At 36.4% G+C, this 22,524-nt stretch overlaps 1 protein-coding gene across 5 annotated transcripts in view; it reads right to left on the reverse strand.

The window, feature by feature from the left end:
- Positions 1–22,524, reverse strand: part of LOC134669074 (facilitated trehalose transporter Tret1-like) — a 57,706-nt gene continuing 35,182 nt past the window's right edge. For 4 of the 5 annotated variants that reach the window (XM_063526597.1, XM_063526594.1, XM_063526596.1 and 1 more), the window contains exons 2-3: positions 4,309–4,408; positions 1–3,296 (exon numbers count right to left, since the gene is read on the reverse strand). In XM_063526597.1, coding sequence (XP_063382667.1) covers positions 1,939–3,296; positions 4,309–4,408 — 1,458 coding nt within the window. In that variant the 3' untranslated portion in view covers positions 1–1,938. Of the gene's footprint in view, positions 3,297–4,308; positions 4,409–5,199; positions 5,456–22,524 lie in introns of those variants that run through there. The other variant, XM_063526595.1, reaches the window with a different exon arrangement.

The raw sequence follows: 22,524 nt of genomic DNA on the forward strand, positions 1-22,524 counted from the left end.
ATTTCATATTCAACATTTTAATTTTGTAAATAAATTGTAGTTAACTTACATCTAATTAAATTAACTCACAGCATGCAGTTACTAACGCAGGTATAGTCAAATTAATATTAACGCTAAAGTAACTCGCAAATAAATCTCAAAATTTAGGCGAATAACTCAAACCAAAGTACAAAAGTATGAAATCGTTGTCATAACTTTTAAAATATTACACATGTTCAAATTGCAAGTGTTTGTTGCTATGGCAAATTGTATTGGCAATTGTGCAACTAAAACGAACATCGATTTAAATAGTAATTCTTAAACATACCATTAAATATTTTTTTTAAATTCGGCCATTGAGTCAAGATAAAAATTACGTATGATAAAAAGAAAATAAATACTAATAATGATGTAAAATAAAGTCAAAGTTGATCTTGACTCTTTGGCTAATTTTTACATAGACAACATGTTAAAATTCTCAAATGCACAATAGTGTGAAACAAGGACCAAAAGACCTCTTTGAGCACATTCTACCGCTTTATTTAGTAGTTGGGTGTATGCCCGTATAGCGCCATAGACGTGTTTTTATTTTCTTTTCTTCACTTTTAGATAAAAGCGGCAACACACAGTTTATATAATATTTAGACACAAAAAATTAATTATAATATTACTAATATAAATTACATAACTATAATATCAATCACTTGTGATCATTAATACATTACCCTATAACATACATACATATAATCACGCCTTTTTCCCGGAGGGCTAGGCAGAGACCACGGATTTCCACTTTTTACGATCCTGACATACCTCTTTCGCTTCCTTCATTACACTATAAGGTTTAAATATTTCCCTATTAGCATTATTGAAATATAATTTTATCTCAAAATATATTATTATAACAATACCTTTCCTCTATATTTATATAAAAAAACTACAATGAACATTCATAGCGTTTTTTTAGGATTTTATAATTTGCATATTGTTACAATTTACAACACTAGTGGGTCTACTGATTATATGTACATATTTCTGTATTGATATTTGATGATATGAATGTACAGTACAATATCGCCTTGATGTAACAACGAGGTGGTATGGAATGATTCCTACGGCCTGTCGTTGGTCTTTTAAAGCTTAGCTTAACGCAAAAACTATTACTAAATTCCTTCAGTACCTAGTTTTCTTTTTCATAATATATAAAGGTAAGTAAAATTCCTTATAAAAAAATTGCGTCACGTATAATAAAATTATGCCTATAGAATTCTGCTCTGTCAATGTTCTCACATTTTCTTTTACTTGACTTATTTAGAAACACAATTAACCTCAAAATGGACGTTCCTTGGCTAGTGTTTGGTTAAAACAGCTATTTTCTCATTTATACACAGCTCAGTGACACACAAAGAACTAGTTGAATTAACAAAAGTATTGCTTTTTGAGGCTAGTAACAAGATAACAACCAAACAAGACCAGAGAAAAAAATTACTTTATATACGAATTTCATATTACACACCACACAACTGACACAAACAGCAAGCTGCCAAACATTCAAACAACATACACTATATATATGTATTTCAATAATAAATACTTTAAAACTAAATAAATTCAACATCGGACTTAATTAAGCGGCCGCGGCGCAGGGGCCAAGGGGACAAGTCTTTGGTACTCGCACAGAATAAATAAACGTTACTAAAAACATTCTTGGCCAAAGAAGCTAACCACCCACGTCTGATAAAATCATAACCTCAAAATGTATTTTCTTAAGCTATATGCTATTTCCCATTACACTTAGAGACAAAACATTTAACATAGCATGGTCATCTGGGATTGTTTTTTAATAAGAATAGTTCAATACATCCAAAAGCATTTCGAGGTTAGAAATTAATTCAAACTAAGAGCGGTCTTCGACGGTGAATCGCCTCAAGTTAGTACAAAATAGTGAACTCAGTCTATTTATTTCTTCTCCTCAACGCGTTGCCGCGGCTCCGCGCCGAGCAGCACCTGGATCTCGTCCTCACTACGGCCCTTGGTCTCTGGCACAATGAAGAAGATGAATACAAATCCGAGTAGCATGATGCCCGCAAACAGCCAGAACACCTGTCCTCGGCCGATGGAAGCGTTCAGGGAATTAAAGGTGCTGGTCACGGTGAACGCGAGCAACCAGTTAAGGGTACCCGCGGTCGAGCCGACGAACGCCTTGATATCGATGGTGCACAGCTCGCCGGCCATCATCCAGGGAATAGGTCCGAATCCGAGCGAGAACGCTATAATGAAAAGGGACAGCGCCAGCAGAGGTAGCCACGAGATCTGCTGCACTATCGGCGCGTCCGCTCCATGAATCGTTTGCAAGAAGAAGAATACGCCCAGAGCGGTCGAGCACAGGCACATGACCAGTGCAGACAGGAGCAGAAGGATTCGTCGGCCAAGTTTGTCGACCACGAGACTGGACGTGAGGGTGGCGACCACCTGGATGATGCCGATGATGATGGTGGCGATGGCCGCCGGGATGGCCGCGCCGGCCGCCGCGAAGATGTCCGACGTGTTGAAGATCACGGCGTTGATTCCGGACAGTTGCTGGAGTAACATTAGCGAGTAGCAGATCAGTAGAGCCTTCAACGCAGTCTTCTTAGTGATAGCGTTGGTAAAAGACACTGGGTTGTTTCTCGACTCTTCAGCCTTCGCTCGCATGTTGTTCAACTCCGTGTCAACGTCGTAGTTCCTGCCGCGGAGTCGGATTAGGGCGTCACGCGCTTCGTCGGGGCGATTCTTGACGACTAAAAAGTTTGGGCTCTCTGGCATGAAGAAAAAGACAACCCCGAAGATGATAGGGATTAAGCCGCAGAGAACGTTGAACACTAGTACCGAGACGTAGCTTCCCACGGCGTAGGCGAATAGGATACCGACAGTTATCATCAGTTGGAAGAAGCTTCCGAGCGTTCCTCTGATGGAATCCTGTGCGATTTCGCTAGTGTACGCCGGCGCGGTGACACAGAAGGCTCCTCCGGCTATGCCGGTGATGAATCTACCCGCCATCAGCATACCTATGTTCGAAGCGAAGATGATCAGCAGCCAGCCGATAGTGAAGGGTATTACTAGACACAACATGGTTTTCTTCCGGCCTATAGAGTCCATTATGAGGCCTATGGGGAAGCAAACAGCCGCAGCGCCTAGGTTGACCATGGAGGAGACCCAGTCGCCCTGCGACTCGGAGACTGAAAAGTCGTAGTCGGTGCTGTTCTCCTGTTTAATCTTGAAGATGACGGGCGACGACCAACCCAGCATGGTACCGGCCGCGAGCGCGCCTAGGGTCGCTGGAAATAACAAATGTAAGGTTAAATACAAATCCATTTATACAGCTACTTAAAGTTACATGATAATAAGTGCAAAGAGAATATTTATAAAATAAAACGAATACTGTAAGACTATTATTATGTATATCACCCGCATTAACACGTATTTAAACACCAATGGCAAATTAAGGTTATTAAGTTTCTTTTTATAGCCTTATAGCCATGTGTTTTTCCATTAGTACAGTCAACTGTAAAAATATGGGTGCACAAATCATCTCAAAATTATGTCCCATAGCTCTTATGTCAGCGAATTAAGAACTATGGGACATATTTTTGAATAAGTTAGCTACACCCATATTTTTACAGTTGACTGTACCTATTCAATCACTCTCATAGTACTCTCAATTAAGTTATGATTTTGTGAATGCATTTTAAAGTTAAAGAAGTCATAATCATGATCATAAAAATGTTTCAAAATGTTAAGTTTACTTATGAATGCTATGCTTCACAGTCACCAGACAAGTTAGATTAGGAAGAAAAACATCAAAATCTGTGACATCTGGCACCACCCCATTTATATATCACATTACCCATTCAATGCAAATGATCAAATATCTAGTTCATGTAAAACCAAAGATAAACATTCCACTCATTATAATCAAATAGCAACAGATAAAAAAAAAATCCAACACATGAGTAGAAAGTATATTCTATTTTGTAAAAAAGGTCTGTTTGGTAGTTTTAATAAAATAATCGTCAGGTTCCTAACATTGCATTGCATTTGAACTGTTTATCAAAAATACTACATATACCCAATATATATTATACAGTCTGTATATGTATGTAAGTCTGCTGCAGAGATAACTGACCCCCCCTGCATAGAAATTTGATGGCACAAAGCCAAAAACTGTCATGGACATAATTGTAAATGATCTATTTGGCGGTAAGTGTTACAATAACATGAAGTTTTACAATAAAATGAAGTGTTACATTTAACACCAATAGTACTGTTGTAGTGAGTATGAGTAGATACCTGCTAGCGCAGCGATGTACTGCGGCAGCTTGCGACCGGTGTCACGGGACTCCACCAGCACATCATGGGACACGCCAATGTTCGCCATCCCGTCTGTGCGCTACAATAAATGAAAAATAAAATTAATAACATGATCATGGGTCTTGTAGCATAATCTGATTAAAGTAAAAAAAAATTCCTCATTCACTTTGGTACCTTTGTTCAGTTTGATTTTGGAACCCATTTGAAATCTGGGGCACATAGTATGGTTGAAGTTTAGACAAATGGGACTTTTCATATTGGTATATGTTTGTCGGTATGAGCAAATTTTACTCGCAAACCTTGAAAGCTGATTAACTAATATCTGATGCATTAATGCAGTTTTCTAAGCTACTTTGTTCTGTCAACTCCCATTTTTTGTAAGTAAATTATAGCTTAACTTATATCTATTGTGTCTTAAATAATTTCATTTATAGACCAATAACACTTTAGTGTAAGTATCTAATATCATTTTTTTCATACAAATATTTATTTTGTAAGTATCTAAAATATCATCCAAAATTTTGATCTCTGTTGTTTTGTATCTAAAATATTCATAAACAGTTTTATCTATGAGATAAGAAGATAAACTAAAATTGTAACATGAAAACACAAATTGCCTAGTACTTAATGTAATATGAATTCCAGTTGTTGAGTAACAATTATTATGAGTCAAAAACATAATCTTATTCTGTTCATGCTACTTATGTTCATTGAAACCCAATAAAACACTCCATTATTCGCTAAACAATGCTATTGAAATGACCTAGAAAAATTGTTTGTGCTAATGAATTCACAAAAAACCGTGGCAATGGAAAATATAAAAAGAGGTTAAAAGTTATGGAATCTTCCACGGTCCAGTGGCGCAAATACCTCATTTTGGATGATGCTGGGTCCAGGCACTGCGGGAATTGCGGACAAAAGTGGCTGCGTCTCAGAATCAACAACATGATTACGTCTGAATAGAGACGACCTCATTTTAAATGGATAATTGTATTAGCACTGTGAAACAAACGTCTATAACGTGTATTTGCTTGATGCAAACTGTTTCGTTTGCGTTTGCACGGAAATAAAATTCGCAATAACAAAGCTGACTGTGTTTATGTTGTGTTTTTATACACAGAGATGACTTTTCTTTTACTACTTGATAATGTTAATGTTACTTTGAGCAACCAATGACAAGCTGTCAAAGTGACCTTGTCAATGACGTTGAGTTTGGTGATTGCTTGTAAAAATAAAATTTCAGGCAGGACAGAAAATTACAAGTAGAAAAACGCCTCTGAAGCGGTAGTTGTCTGTGTATTATACTTACTAGGGATTGACTAGACTAGAGAAAACCGGTATTTTCATATTTGTATGTTGGCAGTGAAATTAGAAATTAGTTTGGTGTCTGTGTGACCGGACCGCGCACAAAAAGTGTAAAACGGGTAAACCTATTTTGGATGCGTTGCTTCGGAATTTATTTCTCACACCTCCTATTCGGAAATGGGCTTTTTCTTCCCTGCTAGGAGGAATCAAAGTGGCACTTTTCCTCCCTGCTGGGAGGGATCAAAGTAGCACTTTTCTGTTCAAGCACACTATTTTTACATTTTTTTGTACATTATTTTTTTTAGCTTAAATAATCTGTTTAAACATCAGATCGTGTCAACACTAAGATTTCTTTATTTTCCTCATAGTTGATGTGAAAAGCAGTATGTGTCACACGGTATCAAAATTATTTCGTCTTGGGCGTTCACACTTGAATCCCTCATTACGCTCAGGATTCAATGTACGCCCTTGACGGAAATATATCATTTTGATCCCTTGTAACACAAACTACTATTTCCAAACATTGCATGTTTTCTTTATTAAATATGGCTTTACTTAATAAGTGACGCAAACCAAAACCACGCACACAGTAAAACGCCTACAAAATTGTAATAGCAATAAATGGTGGAGCTGGAGTTTGTAAAGACAGGATTTTCTGGCGCTCAGGAAACGTACGATTTCGATCTAACATGGTCTTTTACATTATAACTGGGTATTTACCATGAATATTAGTTCTTTCACATTTATTGGCCAAAAAAATATTATTATTAGCTTCTAGCATTATTATTTTAGCATTATTTTTAGCTAATTTATTGGCTTCGTGGAAAAATTTACTAAATTACTCCGTGAATATGACGAGGTAAAAAGAAACATTCCATCCCGTCGTCCCGTGTGAATCGTGTGATTTTACATAAGTAAGTGAAATATGATTGCCTTATTTATGTATATTGCCTGCACTACTACCAAGGATTGCAGCACCATACCTAGCCATATTTACTGTTTTACATAAATACATTAAAACAATAGCACATGAGTAAGGTTTAAGTAGGTAAGTAAGTACTTTGTCAACTACTTTAATAGCTTAGAGTTACATTCGTCTTGTGATCATAAAATTCGCAATTTCAACACGGGACATAAAATTAAGTCGGTACGAGTAGCTAGATATAGCTAGCCAGAGTGTTTGTTTCTAGAGAACTGGGCGGCTACCGCGAAAACCGAAATTCGCAAATTGCGGGGATCTTTCTCTTTTACTCCAGTGAAGGCGTAATTAGAGTGACAGAGAAAAATCCCCGCAATTGACGATTTTCGGTATTGGCGGTAGCCCTACTGGTTTCAAACTACCAGCTAAGTACCTATATTTAGCCTTGTAAGAAATTGTGTTAAAATTTTGACGAAAAATGTCTAGTTTACGTATAATGCCTGTCTGCTGACGCCCAGGATGCCTGGCCAAGATGCCAATCGTCAATTTCTTATAGAAAATGCCAATAGATACCTACTTAAATAATGTATGGAAATAATCACGCGACTTTTCGTATCATCTGTCATCCCGATACATTTTTTTCTTTTCGTTTGGCGTTTGTCGATGTACGATTTTCATCTTGGCAGAGGGGCTACCGCGAAACCCGAAATTCGCAAATTGCGGGGATCTTTCTCTTTTACTCCAATGAAAGCGTAATTAGAGTGACAGAGAAAAATGCCCGCAATTTGCGAACTTCGATTTTCGCGGTTATTATAGCCCAGAATAGGGCCCCAGGCGTTCTGCCAGGTGGTCGCACGCACTTGACATTGGCATTGCCATTGCCACTGCACCGCTTCGCCCTTGACTCGGTCATTAGAGCTAGCTCACTTCGCTGTGTAATTTAAAAGTATGTATGCTGCAAGGCTACAGGATCTATGACATCTTTTTTTTTACGCTGCACTACTAAGTAGGCAGGTATTCCATTGTTGTCATTTTGGCTACGCAACCCTAACACCGCAGGCGATGGGTTTATTTATTTATGCTAATTATTAACTTACTTTAAATATGTAGTGCAATACTGGGCGCGCGAATCACTGCAAGAGAAAAAAAACCGGGCAAGTGCGAGTCGGACTCGCGCACGAAGGGTTCCGCAAAAATGCAAAAAGAAAACGGTCACCCATCCAAGTACTGACCACGCCCGACGTTGCTTAACTTTGGTAAAAAATCACGTTTGCTGTATGGGAGCCCCACTTAAATCTTTATTTTATTCTGTTTTTAGTATTTGTTGTTATAGCGGCAACAGAAATACATCATCTGTGAAAATTTCAACTGTCTAGTCTATGTCTATCACGGTTCGTGAGATACAGCCTGGTGACAGACAGACGGACGGACGGACGGACAGCGAAGTCTTAGTAATAGGGTCCCGTTTTACCCTTTGGGTACGGAACCCTAAAAACTGACTGCTTAAGTTTTAGGTTAGATTAGCATAGTGATTCCTTAATCATTTTCCAATTCCATCTCATTTAAAAACTAACACCACAGTCGTTACGCCATAAATGTTATTGCCACGTTCTACATTGTAAATAAAAATAAATATTTAACGTCTCATTTATTCATTATGCTGTGTATGCATTTTAATTACAGTTCGTTGCACAACTGAACTGAACTATTCATCCTTTAGTGCAAGAATTAAGTTATGTTAATATAGTCAATTGAAGATCATTCACAGTATTCATTGAAACATTATTGAGTAGGCACTATGTAATTTAATGTTATATTTCCATAATATTACGACGACCGCGGGTAGTTGAGCAACAGGCACGCTTCTTGACTCGTGACTGTTTATTGATGTAGTCAATTGAATGCCAATCAAAGAATTGTACATTTTTATAGTCTAGTTCACTAACTCTACACTTAGCCCACATCTACCGTCTTTCGAGCGTCGGCGTCTACAACTCTATGGCCGCTGCTCGACGCAACGTCGGCGCAACTGCACAGCGACGTCATTTTCCATAGCGCTGACCAGACGCCGACGATCGAAAGACGCTAGATGTGGGGGGGGGGGGGGCTTTAGAGAGAAATATAGAGACCGAACACAAACAAGACCGAAGTGATCCCATAAGTGTTCCGTAAACAAAGTTTTGTACGGAACACTAAAAATTGACACGGTTAATATGGCACATCCTTACATTGATGACCAAATGGTGGGATCTCATTCGATACATCTCTTTCTGAAAAAGGCGTATGTTTAACATAATTATTATACTAGGGCCTAGGCTAGGGTAATACTACAATAACAGTTGTCATTGTCAAGATAGCAAGTGGCAATTGAGGACGAGATTTTCTAACGATTTTATGAAGTTAAATTAAATACCTTCAATTGGCATCGTAATATATATGATTGTCTTCCGTGTTATTAAATCCCATTGTGTGCCTGCATTAAACAACATACCTAGAATACGCATAATATGACATGGACATGACATAGGAAACATATATATGAACAGTTAAAGCCAGACTCGCAAATTGGGCACTTCCTTATAGGTAGGTACCATCGCCCACACTGGACCTTATACCTTTTGTAATAAGGTCTACCGACGTACAGTTAAGCGAGTTTTGCTGTTGCAGGTAATATCTTATTTTGGGTGGATAACGTCATAACGATGGTTCTGCGGCTAGTCGAAATGTTGTATTTCTCTTAGGTAGGTTGAAGAATATTAAAGATTCGAGTAAAAATGTTCTGTAATTGGTTGTAACTACCGTTTTAGGGAATTAGAGGTACTTAAGCTTACCTTCTTAAATGTAGAAATGCATGCCAGTTTCGCGCTTGACACATTTGTCAACGCGTGATATGTTATCGCTAGCGATAACCGATAAAAGTGACTAAGTATCATGCTTATTGGTGTTTGTGTATTGGGGGTATTTAATAATAATAATCGTCGTTTATCTTCTGACTGTTGTGTAACTTTCACCTAATCCCGTTTATGTACGACATAAAAATTCCCCTCTTTATCTCTTGACTCTTTTGTTATCGAATTTTTATGAATATATTGTATTACTCGTATTTACCTACCTATGCAATTTCAATACATAATTTCAATTATAAGAAATTGTAGCACAGCCCTTAGTTCAAACACAGACGTGTAGACACACCCTCATACACACGTCTGTGAACCCCCTTATCTTCATACACTCACCATTCATCATATTCACTCAACCAATCACTCAATCACCTCGCGTGCGCCATGATAGCAGTCCGATTCGGTTGGCGCATAGAGATGCAACGCACGCGACCTCATGATAATTATTTTCAGTGAGTGATCCTTTTCTTAGCTATTTTGTGTAAATCACAGGACCTCTTTGACCATCCCCGGTTACACGTGGCGCCCATAATAATATTACGCGAGTAATAATAATAAGTTTATGGGCGCTATAGCTACACGACGTAGAAATTTGACATGCAATTTATTATTTAGAAACTAGTGCAATAATTATTTTTTGTGTGTGTACAATAGGTACAATACCCTACCTATTGTAATTCTGCTCCAACAAGGTTTTAGCTTTTCTTCTAAAAACCTATAATGACAGCCATTAACTTGAAGTAGAAACTCGAGGGTTGCGACCTCGTTTGATAACGAGAGCATTTCGCAACCATTCACTCGTCTTCTACAATTTTAAACCTCATGATAGGTACGAGTAAGTGTTCAAAACAACATGCAGAAATCAATAGCCGTATTTATATCCTCAGAAATATCGTCTTAGGTAGAATGTTTCTTTTGTCATGGTAAACTGTTATTGTGTGAGGTTTTTCCGCTGAAGTGAAACGATAGCGAAAGCTAAAAGACGTTTTCAAAACGTGACGCGTGACTCAAAAGAAAGGACTACCTTCTTATTTTAAGTTTACGCTACTACCTATGTGTTAGAATATTATTATCCTATGTACAAATTGTATTACGTATGAAACTGACCTGTTTCTCTTTGAAGTCCAATGTTGATAATATATTGCACTATTTAAACACTTAAACACAACTTCACGTGAAGTTTACACAATTGGTGATTTATGTGGGTACGATACGAAACCACGGTAGATAAGAGAAACAGGGGTAGTGGTAACTTTAATAATAATATAGTAGTTAAACTACTACTAAGATTTGTACATTACTTTTAAGTGATTTATTATGTATTTATATTACTGATTAGTAATTATGTATAACGGAATTTAATGAAAAGATGTTATAATCATTTTGTGTTGGATATTTTGATAAATAGACGAGGTACATGAGAAACCACGATTGTGACGTCATTTGTGGAATGACAAGTGGCATAATTAACCAGGTGCAAGTGGTTGGCTAGCGATGGGCATAAAAGGGCCCGACCAAATTCATTTGGGTCAGTCTGCTTTGAGCATCAGCACTGAGTTAGTCGTCGCCAAAGGAATATTCAAAGTTAAGTAAATACTATGTTGATAATTAATAATATGTATTATAATAATTAAGTATTTACTTGATTAATTAGATGGATTAATTAATTCAATCATCTCTTAGTGAATAATTACTCTTAGTAATTATATTTATTAGTTGTTGATAATAAGGTGAATAAATAGGATGATTGACTTTAATAAACAGTTTTATTTTCAACACATGTAGTGTTTATTATTTTATTTATGATACTTATAACCCCAATAACAACCAGTGATTGTTTTAGCAGTTGTATATACTTTGAACCAAGGTAAATAAATAAATAACGACAAGTTATGCCTAAATTATACGCCAAACATAGTGTTATTAGGCAGTAATGGGAATAGAAGTAATATTGATTATCCATTTTGAGTTTTATATTTAAATTTGCTTATTTACATGGAAGTGGGGTTTCTCCTTATTTACTTAGACAGCTATTGTAATTCGCTTTTCTCACACACGCATGAACGGTAACTAAGATCAATGTACGTCGCAAGATATATTACAGGGAACAAAATTGTTTGACATCTGTATTAATTACCTGTAATGCACAATTGGTGATAACTGATAAATAAATAATACATTAACGTTATTCTTACACGGATCATATTTCAAAAATAGTTAATAGGTACCTATTTATTTTGGTTTGCTCTTTTAACTTTATGTTTAAGACGCACATCTGAAATCTTGAGTTAATTGAAATTAATTATGTACCTACAGTAAGTACCTTCACCTTATATGTATATTTATATGGGGTGCTTCTCTATCATCCAGGTAGCTACTTTAGAAATAATCTAGGTATTGTTGGTGCGATATAAATTTTCTTTGGTTTATAATTTGGTCTATGAATTCTACGACTATTAATTACGATAGCGGGATACTACAAGTAGATATATTTACCAATGAACTGGATCCAGAACACATGCCACCCATAGTTCCGCTAAACACTCCTGCAGTCCCCCTAACCACTAATGCCCCAGCTAGAGCGGGGGCACCAAACACGGCCGCGGTCCCCAAAATCCCCACATCCGACCCGAATTGACCAAACATTGTAAACACTTCTCAATAATCTATGAAAAATACTTTTGAATTTCTTAAACACTCTTGACACTATTTTCAAGATTATATCGTTTTCAGATGCGATTACAGTAGAAATGTAGAAGTTTTGACATCGCGATATGAGATATGGATTGCATTTATGATGTTTTGTGTGAGTGTTTTAGGGATCCTTAGATCAGTTTTAGATCCATACATCCCAGTTAAGGCGAGGTATACCCCAGGCATTTTTTGGTATCTCTGCGATTGGACATTCCATATTGAAAATTAAATAAATTTAATCGATTATACCACAACTTTCCTAAACCTTTCTTCTTCCTCGCGTTATCCCGGTATACCCCAGGCAATTTTTGGTATCTCTGCGATTGGACATTCCATATTGAAAATTAAATAAATTTAATCGATTATACCACAACTTCCCTAAACCTATTTATACTAAAACGGTGGTTAATTGTATTGATAAATAAAAATAATGCTATTAGCTATTAACTAAGTAGTTATCCAAATTCATGCATTCATTATTTTCAGTCTTAAAGTTAACTCGTTTATCAATTTTATCGAAAATGTTGAGTGGGTTATTTTCCAAGATTAATTTGAGAAGGATGAACGTATTTAGGGTGTTTGAATTACATTTGGTACCCGAATTGTCTTTTTTTGACAAATGTTTATTTTTATTTTTTACGTTATACATCTTAAATAAGATAAAAACGATTATCAGTACGACTGTCAGTCGTGATAGAAACTCCTCTACGTTATCATCAAGTTAAGATTAAATTATATCTTTACGTAGTTAAGATTATATGTGTTTTGAAATCTCTCTATTCTGCTGTGTGTATTATCAGTTGATCTCCAGTGAGATGAACTATATTTAGTAGTATTTTATAGAACTAGGGTACCTAAGGATAAAAATAGCACTCGAAATTCTTGTCCAACTGCCGTTTATCTCAAATTTTGTCGGTATTCTTGAACGTATTTCTCAAAATTGCAGAGTAAATTCCAGTTGCGAAATATCTTTATAGGTAGGTTGATTCACGAAATCTGGCGCGGATATTAAGTGAAATTTTTGATAGTCCGGTCTAGTAAGTACCTAGGTACAAATCTAAGCTAGCACTTTGAATCAACCTATACATATTATACAAGAAGGTTGAATTTTTTTTATAGGATTGACAGCAGTCGTTATACTCGTATCCACCCATCGGTTCTCCTGCCCCTCGCGGTCCCTAAGCAAGGAATAGGTACTTCCAGCCACAAGGCGTTTAGCTCACAAGCACCCTGTATTTTAACTAATGCTTATTACGATGACCACATTTATGCATTAGCAACATTATGTTAATGTCGCTACTCGCTAATCATCGCGTAAGAGCGCGTAATGTTAACATTCCATTTCTAACCGCAGCTGCACTCCTACGTAGTACTGAACGCGTCGCTGTTATTGTCGATTTTCATAGTAAAAAGAAAATTGGTTGGAAATGGACTGTCACCTTAAGGCGCTTGCATTTGTCGCGTGATGTGATGTGGTGACATGTAGACCGAGTAAGGACGACCTCTGTTGCATCCGCGTCCGCCTTGCACTTTTATCCTGTTTACTTTATAATTGGGCTTCCGCTGTTTCTATTAAAACGAGTTTGGCAAAAAGTCGTTCCTAACAGAAGACGGAGCAATAAAGAAAAATGACGGATAAAAAATTGTCTTGATAATTTACTCGTCACAGACAAAAACTGGATTTGTTTATAACTGACTGCCTTATAATTGCTTATTTATTTATTTAACCTTTATTGCACAAAAGAAAAGACCTTATGTACACTACAAAAGGCGTTGTTTACCTAGGTAGGTATACCTGCTATAGGTATAGTATAGGTATACCTGCTTATAAAATAAATTGGCCGAGTGCATTTCGCACTCGAGCTCTGGGGATTCCACATTTCCGAACATTTTCTGCTGACTTCAAAATTTTAGATTTTATTAATTTTATAATTTAACAGGAAATCAGTCTTAATGATACACTAAGTTATTTACTTACTTATGTCAAAATTTCAATCGCCTGTCTATTACGGTAGCATCCCTCGGGTAGGTACAGTCGCCATCAGATATATCGGAGCGCGCGGCCAAGGTGTTCACAATATCTGAACACGCTCTCTAACTCCCTGACAATAGAGGCGAGTTCAGATATTAGTGAGCACCTTGGCCGCTCCGATATATCTGTACTATCTACGGTAAAATTGCGGACTCAAAAATCTACATGTTTAACGAACGTTTCTATGGTTCTCTTTTATTTATTGTTCAAAAAATCTACTTCTAATAGGTACTTAACGAAGTGGTGGTATTTAATTTATCGCAATGGGCTTTGTCAATGTTTACTCGGGCTCATATATGTGACTCAGTCGATAACGCTCAAAGGAGGGATTTTGCTGGACAGCTTGAGACGATAGGTTTGTTTGAAATGACCGACAGAAACTCTAGAAAAACCGGGCAAGTGCGAGTCGGACTCGCGCACGAAGGGTTCCGTACCATAATGCAAAAAAAAAAACAAAAAAAAGCAAAAAAAAACGGTCACCCATCCAAGTACTGACCACTCCCGACGTTGCTTAACTTTGGTCAAAAATCACGTTTGTTGTATGGGAGCTTGGGGCTTTATTTTATTCTGTTTTTAGTATTTGTTGTTATAGCGGCAACAAAAATACATCATCTGTGAAAATTTCACCTGTCTAGCTATCACGGTTCGTGAGATACAGCCTGGTGACAGACGGACGGACGGACGGACGGACAGCGAAGTCATAGTAATAGGGTCCCGTTTTACCCTTTGGGTACGGAACCCTAAAAAAGAGCTATATAGTAGATATCAGTGGCGGCGCGTCCATAAAAGCCGATTCCCACCGGCTTGCCTACTTTTGGACGTTTGAACAGAGTTGTAAAGGAAATATGTATATGTCAAATTAGCCCCGGCTTGCCTATGGATATGTTTGACGCGCCGCCACTGGTAGATATAGAGCTATACATATATTATTTAGTAGGTATGAAAATCATATCAAACTACAAAATGGCATCTAGACAGCAATCGGAGAAGCAAATGAACCTAAATATTTTTGCATATTCATGAAAATAAAAAGACTGCCACTTTTGTGGAAAAAATGCCACTTTCTTACTTAAGTACATCTTATCAGAGCTAGATTTGGTTTATCAAATTGCATTTCCTGTTTCAAAAATTAGGTTACATTTCGAGGTGGCCTGTTATTCCGACTACAGCATACCTATACAGTATGTGTCTGACCATGGGGCTTTAATTCCAGGGCTTGATTTTACTCGCTAAACTTAGCTACTTTTACTATGGGACCAACCCTAAAATCGGGGAAGATTTTTTGTCTTTTCCATAGAAAACGTCGACATCTGATCAGACAAAACGTATGAAAACGTTAAAAAAAATCGGGATTTCGGGGTTGGTGCCATAATAAAAGTAGCTCAGTTTAGCGAGTAGAATCGAACCCTGGATTTAAAGCCCGATGGTCAGTAACACCCTATATAACTTTTCCGAATCAATATACTTGTGCACACAGGCGAAAAATCAATAAAAGTCGGACAAAACCAAAAAACTTCTAAGTAGCCCCAACAGGCAAAAACCAATCTTAGCGGGTAGTCCAATAAACAGTGCACGCTACTCGCATAATCATTTTCATGTTAGAGTCATCTACGCGACACGTTCTCATTCCAAAGTTCGACTTGTTCAAAGGCGAATATTTTAGTGCTCTGCGAAGTGTTACTTATGTGCTTACTTATTTATCGTTTGCTTTCAGAAAGTTGTGATTTAATGATGGATACCCTTCCAGGAGGTAATAACCTAATTACTAATAGTTACTTTTGATAGCTATGCTTGCTTGTTTATTATAAAATAAAAATAAGTGTAATGTCTTGTATTTTTTGCACATTGTTCAACTTCACCAAGGAGAAAAGTACAACTTCCTGATAGATCCGGTTTTGATATTATCAATTTTAGAAACTACAGAACTTGGGTTTTAACATACATACAACCATTATTTTATGCGACCTTACGCGACATTTTAACAAAATTTTCATTTTAATCGATGACTAGTTTAATCAAAAATGTGACTAAGCGACATTTTTTTTTAGGCAAATGGCTATGGAAGACACTTTCAAGAGACTTTTAGTGTCTTCCGATCCTTATATAACAGGACTAAGAAAATTGGGTGGTAAAAAGTCGCTTCCCAAGAAGCTTCGCTTTTAGAAGAAGATATTATGATCAAAATTTAATAAAATGTCATAATATAATTGTAATTTTGTTTTTATTAGTTGGCAAACCTGCATTAATACGATTTCTATAATAATCCTGAATGTTTAGGTTTTGTCCCACTTTTATTGATTTTTCGCCTGTGTGTTGTGTGATGATTGAAGTCTCTCCTTTCATTAGGGATTTCTTATCTACCTACTGGCTTGCCAGAGGTGCGCAGTCTGAGTAAAGGATATGACTCAATTTAAACTAGGCCGTGCCCGGGCCGAGGCATCAGACATGTCAATTTCTATGAAGGCTGATCGTTGATCACGTTAGTGTTTTCCATAGGAAACGAAGCGCCGGAAGCTCCGGCTCGGCCCCGGCCCGGTCCCGGCCTGGTCTAACGTGAGTCATCCTTAAAGCGTGCCGTAAATAGCCCTGTACTTATAGCAAATTGCTCTTCCCTGCGTTTTTTTATCACATAATAACTTTGATTACTCATGTAATTTCAATTGTATCCATGTCATCAGAACCGGTTTGGACGGGGTTTTGGACAAGTGTTGATGATCCAATTTACATATTTTTGTAAATTTTTATGGTCAGATTGGGTTTTTAAAGGATTGAGGAAAGTCAACGACTTAGCATGCATGATTTTTTTGCTCTTCGAAATCTGTTATCTTATGTAAAATAGTACCTATACATTCTTTTGCATTAGATTCGATCTCGGTATTCAAAATGTATAAGTGATTATGATTACCTACCATGAAAATGACCACAAACGGCCAAGGCCGCCGATTTTTGACTTTCGACCGTCCGATTTCGTGTAGGTACCTATTTCGCACAATAATAATTATCTCCACTAGAGGCATTTAAATTCTACTAATAGAATTGAAAACGAGTGGTCAATACCATTAGATTTACAATTTCTATCGCTCGTATTTCAAAAATTAGCATTTCACCGTATTCCACCCATTTTCGAGTGACGAAATGGAGCGATCGAAATTCAAAAATCGCCCTCCGTAAGTAGTACAGTAGGCAGGTATTATCTGCAAATATAAATCAAGCAGGTTTTTGAAAACACATTTTCGCGATTTAGCTTGTCTATTTTATTTTGTAACAATTAAAGTAAAGTAGGTGTTTATTTACAACGTAGTAGATTATTTCAATTGTAAATGACAACAGGCGAGGCTTCACAAAGGCTTGTCATCGACCATCCAACAATGAGACCATAACAATAAAAATTTACAGCCCTTTACATACTTCCGATGTTTTAAAAGTGATTTAAAGCATAAAGACCAAATTGTACGTGATTCTTTATCCAACATTCATCAACAACAAGCATCAAGTTCCTTCTTTTTTCACACGTATCCTGTAATAAATTTGATATCCGGATTGATATTATTGATAAGACGTTTTTAAGTAGGTAAATAGGTACTTAAAAGTAACCTTAAATCAAAAGGTCAATGACCTTTCGTACTCCAGAAAGTATTAAACAGTAACCGACTTTATGCCAACTCAATAAGAGCTAAAATTGAGAGCGAATTGTTATCTTTTTAAACTTATAGTAAATTACTTTCCTTAAAAAGACAAGTACCTAGTCAAGGCTTCAGGGATGTCACAAGCTTAGGGAATGCATATCGGTTATTTTTTGTATGGAAATAACCGCGGTTTCAGTTAAAAACCGATTATTTCCATACAAAAAATAACCGATTTGTATTCCCTACACAAGCTCCAAAAAAATGAATTTGAAAATAATATAGGCACCTGGTCTACTACTTGATAAAAAAAATGAATAAACAATACTTAGGTGATGTTTGAAATATATTTTTTGGTGACATTAGTTACGGGATCCTATCTCATCGCATAATAATTGATTGTCATAATGCAATGTTACGCATAAATCTCTTTTCGCATAATTTTTCTCCAGCTGAAACAGAAAGTATTTTCGAAAATATTTTGCATAGGCTGTGTAGAATAGGGTAGGTTAGGTTAGGTTTGTGTTATAATTTTTCAGAAATGTTAATATTTCCAGCACAATAACAATTATGCGAAATGAGTTTTATGCGTAACATTACATTAGGACAATTAATTATTATGTGACCCAATATGGACCCCATTAGTTACATTACTAACAGCTAGCTAATTATGCTACGAGTATTTCGTTTTAATCGGATTACATATATCGTTGTAAGTATTGTAAACGATAAGATGCGATAATCAATATGGAAATCATTGGCCAATAAAATCATTCACACATCATTAAAATAATCCCCTTCGAGTAAATAAAAGTTGATACAAGCTTGACAAAATACCGATAATGGTTCATCATAAAATAATTAAAATAATAATCCAACAATTTAAGTACAACTATTATATTTTAACCACCAGCCGACTATTTATGTACCTAGACTAATCTTTAATATAACTTTTTAAAATGTAATTTTTAAGCAGCGGGGGGTTTGGGGCAAAAACCATTTAATTTTGTTTGAAAAATGTATAGGTACATAAAAAGTGCATTATTTCTGGATAGTTTGCATGTCAATAATATTAATGTTACTCTGATATATTAAATTAGTGCACGCTGATAAAAATTGTATCTGCAATTTAAAAAAAATTACATTCACATTATGCATGTTTTAAATGCTTTCCCGACTTTTTGAACAGAAAAAAGTCGTAAGTATGTATGTTTTTGACAGCCCTAGCATGCAAGGTTCGGAATCCACTGCACTTACGAGTAAATTGTTACTCATGTCCGGTCGCGCCGAAATTCCTTTCCTTCACTCGGTAGTTAAATACTTAAATACAGCATGCAGAGGGCCTACCGCGAATCACGTTTGACGTGTTGGGTCCCTGTCACACTAAAGTACCAATTTACAAGTGCGACAGAGAGGCAACACGTCGAACGTGGTTCACGGTAGGCCCTCATCAGTTTTTCCGATCGTCATAAACATGTATACATGTACAGTTGCGATCGCAATAAACAGAGGTCCTACCGCGAACACCGAAGTTTCGGTCCGGGATCTTTCTCATTTACTCCAATGAAGGCGTAATTAGAGTGACAGAGAAAGATGCCCGCTATTTGCGAACTTCGTAGTAGGCCCTCGGATCAATGACACCGTGCGACGTTTATGCTAGGTGCACATACCCACTGTTGTCGATACTGGCCGGAGCATTGAGAAAAAAGTTATAGAACTTTAAAAATAACGATGGCATGGATGATTATTTAATCTAAAAATATATTTTACTTTAAACTAAAACCTAAACTTTAAGATAAATATTTTAAAATGTTAATGTCATCTCAGCCATAAGACGTCCACTGCTGAACATAGGCCTCCCCCTTTTTTGGGGGGTGAATGCCATAATCGCCACGCTTGGCAGGCGGGTTGGCGATCGCAGTCGAGTACACCGAATTTGAGGGACGCTGCTGCCCGTCCACCGGTGGTCTTGGACGTAGTTTAAGGACATACCCGGGTCAATACAATGTAGGTTTATGTTAATGTTAATGTAGGTTTAGTAAAAATAAAAACTAATAATAATTGGACCATTATGTCTTTTAAATATGAATAATTTGACTTGAATAATGGAACAGTAATAAAAAAGATACGATAAAGATAAAGATAAATAAAGATAAAGATAGATAGATAAAGGTAATTGAATATAATTCGCGTTAGACCCGTCTATAATGTGAGTTAATATGTATTCAAAACGCGAAAGTTTAAAATATTATAAGATACAATAATTTTATTATTGATTAGTTCTGTTATTTATTTTTATACGTGAGTGTGGAGCCATCCTTATTCATGATTTCTTGTTGTGCACGCTAAATCAAAACAGACTTGAAACGGACACTTGTTTACGTCGATATGCCCGCTATGACAAACATTCACATTATTTATCACATAACTTATATCCTAACATATCGCCGCAGATAAAATAATAGTACTACTGTACAGAAAGGAAACTTCCTACAAAACCGAAGTTTGACAGCGGTTCAGGGTCAAACAATGCTATCCCTTTCTAATACATGGCACTATCCCTTTCGGCGATTTAGGGTGTCAAAATGCAAGTGATTATCTTATCTGTGGTCGTGCACGCAAAAGGAAGTCATGTGGTGCCAACCCTAATAATTGCTCGGAGCAATGCTGAGCCGAGCGGGGCCGAGTTTGGCCGAAGTCAGGAGTCGCACCCCTGATATCGCTTTACTGCTCAATTATATTGATCAAACTCATACATTATAGATTAAATTTCAGTAAAAATTTACAAAATCGCTTTACTGCTTGATATTGAATGGCTCATTGTACAATAATAATGCAAAAATATGGTGGAACATTTCTGGAGACTGAGCTGAAAGGATAGTGTTATCTAAGTATTCTAAATGATCTACATCTACAATCGAGTTATTATATATATAATCGTACTAAATTGGCTGGATTAAAAAGTAAAACAAAATCATTAAAATGAAATATTTTTTATATCAGTAACAACTCTACAAAGTTATTTACATTTTAAATTAACACATGTCTGTCTTTCATAGGATCTATATGCTTGAGTTGAAACATACAGATATTTGCACTAATGTTTAACAAACTGTATCTCAGAAACTTTTAGAAATACTAACGTGATTAATAAGTGAAAAATAAAGTTAAAGTACGTAGCCTAAACAAATCCCCGTTTGTATAAAAATCCGTCGTTTTGTTCCACGGGCATTTTCACTTAATTGAACACCTTTAACGGCCGGTTAGCAATCGTTACAAAACTGACCGTCAATGTCAAATCCCATACATTTGGTCAGGAATGTAACAGTTAGACGTTACTGAAACACGACTTAAGTCGCGCTTTAAAGTACAAGTTAAATGAAAATGCCCCCCGATATTGTTTATTTTATATTTATTTTTAAAATTATGTTCGCTCACCATCACTCGTCATGGTTATTGCTTCGTGTAAATCTTGCAAGTCGTATAATTTTTATGGTCTTTGTGTTATTGATATATGTATATGTAAGTAGATGTTGCTTTAATCCTTCTATCTACAATAACAAATACCAAGTACTTGTGAAATAGTTTTATTTCACCTTCCTTGGCCTTGCTTTGGTACTCGGCTGTTATCACGCTGTTGTCTGGATGTAGGTACATTTGAATGTAGATACCTATGTAGGTACACTGGTACAGTCACCACACGGAATTGTTATGCTATTTAGGGTTCTTGGTAAATTGGAAATTGTATAGTGTAAGTATTGAACAACCAATTTAGCTAGGACCCTATATAGCGCAACAATCTTGGAGCGTGATCGTACATTTGAAGAGAAAGTTTGTATAACCAACAATAAGGATTACTGTCCTTCCTACTAGTCAAATCAGCTTCTTTTTTAGAACTGTCAAAACGATTTGCTAATATGGAATTTATATGAAAACGAGTATAGAGACATCATTGATTCATACTGGCCGTATTGTTTATGGTATTATAGTTTTTATATGAATGTCTATGTTAAAGAACTCAAAATAACTTACAAGTCTTTCTATCACAAATAAAACAATCATCACGGTCAACTCACCTACTTTTTATATTTCTATCCGATTTATTAAATAGAAATTGTGTTAAAAAATAACTGCTTTCTCGTGCTATTTCGTGCAAGGTGTGAAATAATTTATTTAGGTATAGGAAACTTCCCTATTGCTACAACCCATCGGGGTCCACATGAAACTTTTCATATTTGTAACACCAATGTATAACCATGGTTTGCAACAAATATTTACATTAGGTACATACTTGGCACGAGATTGTCTGTCTTGTCACAGAGGGACCAGCCGATCGATCAACCTATTTAGTTGGGAATGAAAAACTCATATGCGTCATTCGGACTTGAAATTTGCATAAGTTTCGCAGGAGCTTTAATACATATCTATCCGTGCGCGTGTTGGCTCATCGACGCTGGTCTCGCCCGATACCTAGGCCAAGTTAGTTGTTTTTTTTTAAATATTAAATTAAATATGTAAAAGTTCCATTGTCGCCTTCTTGTCAAATAAATATACCTACCTAATTGTATTGTTGTTATTATATGTTTCAGGATACCTATCATTAAAAGATCGGTTTACGTAGGTAGATGTTATTTATATACCTAGTCTGTGCGGAAAGAGAAGAGTCGTGAAATGTATCCTGGGGTCCAATACATTCAACGACTCTTCTCTTTCCGCACAGGG

Source organism: Cydia fagiglandana, chromosome 11 (genome assembly GCF_963556715.1).
Source record: "Cydia fagiglandana chromosome 11, ilCydFagi1.1, whole genome shotgun sequence".
NCBI classification, from domain to species: Eukaryota; Metazoa; Arthropoda; class Insecta; order Lepidoptera; family Tortricidae; genus Cydia; species Cydia fagiglandana.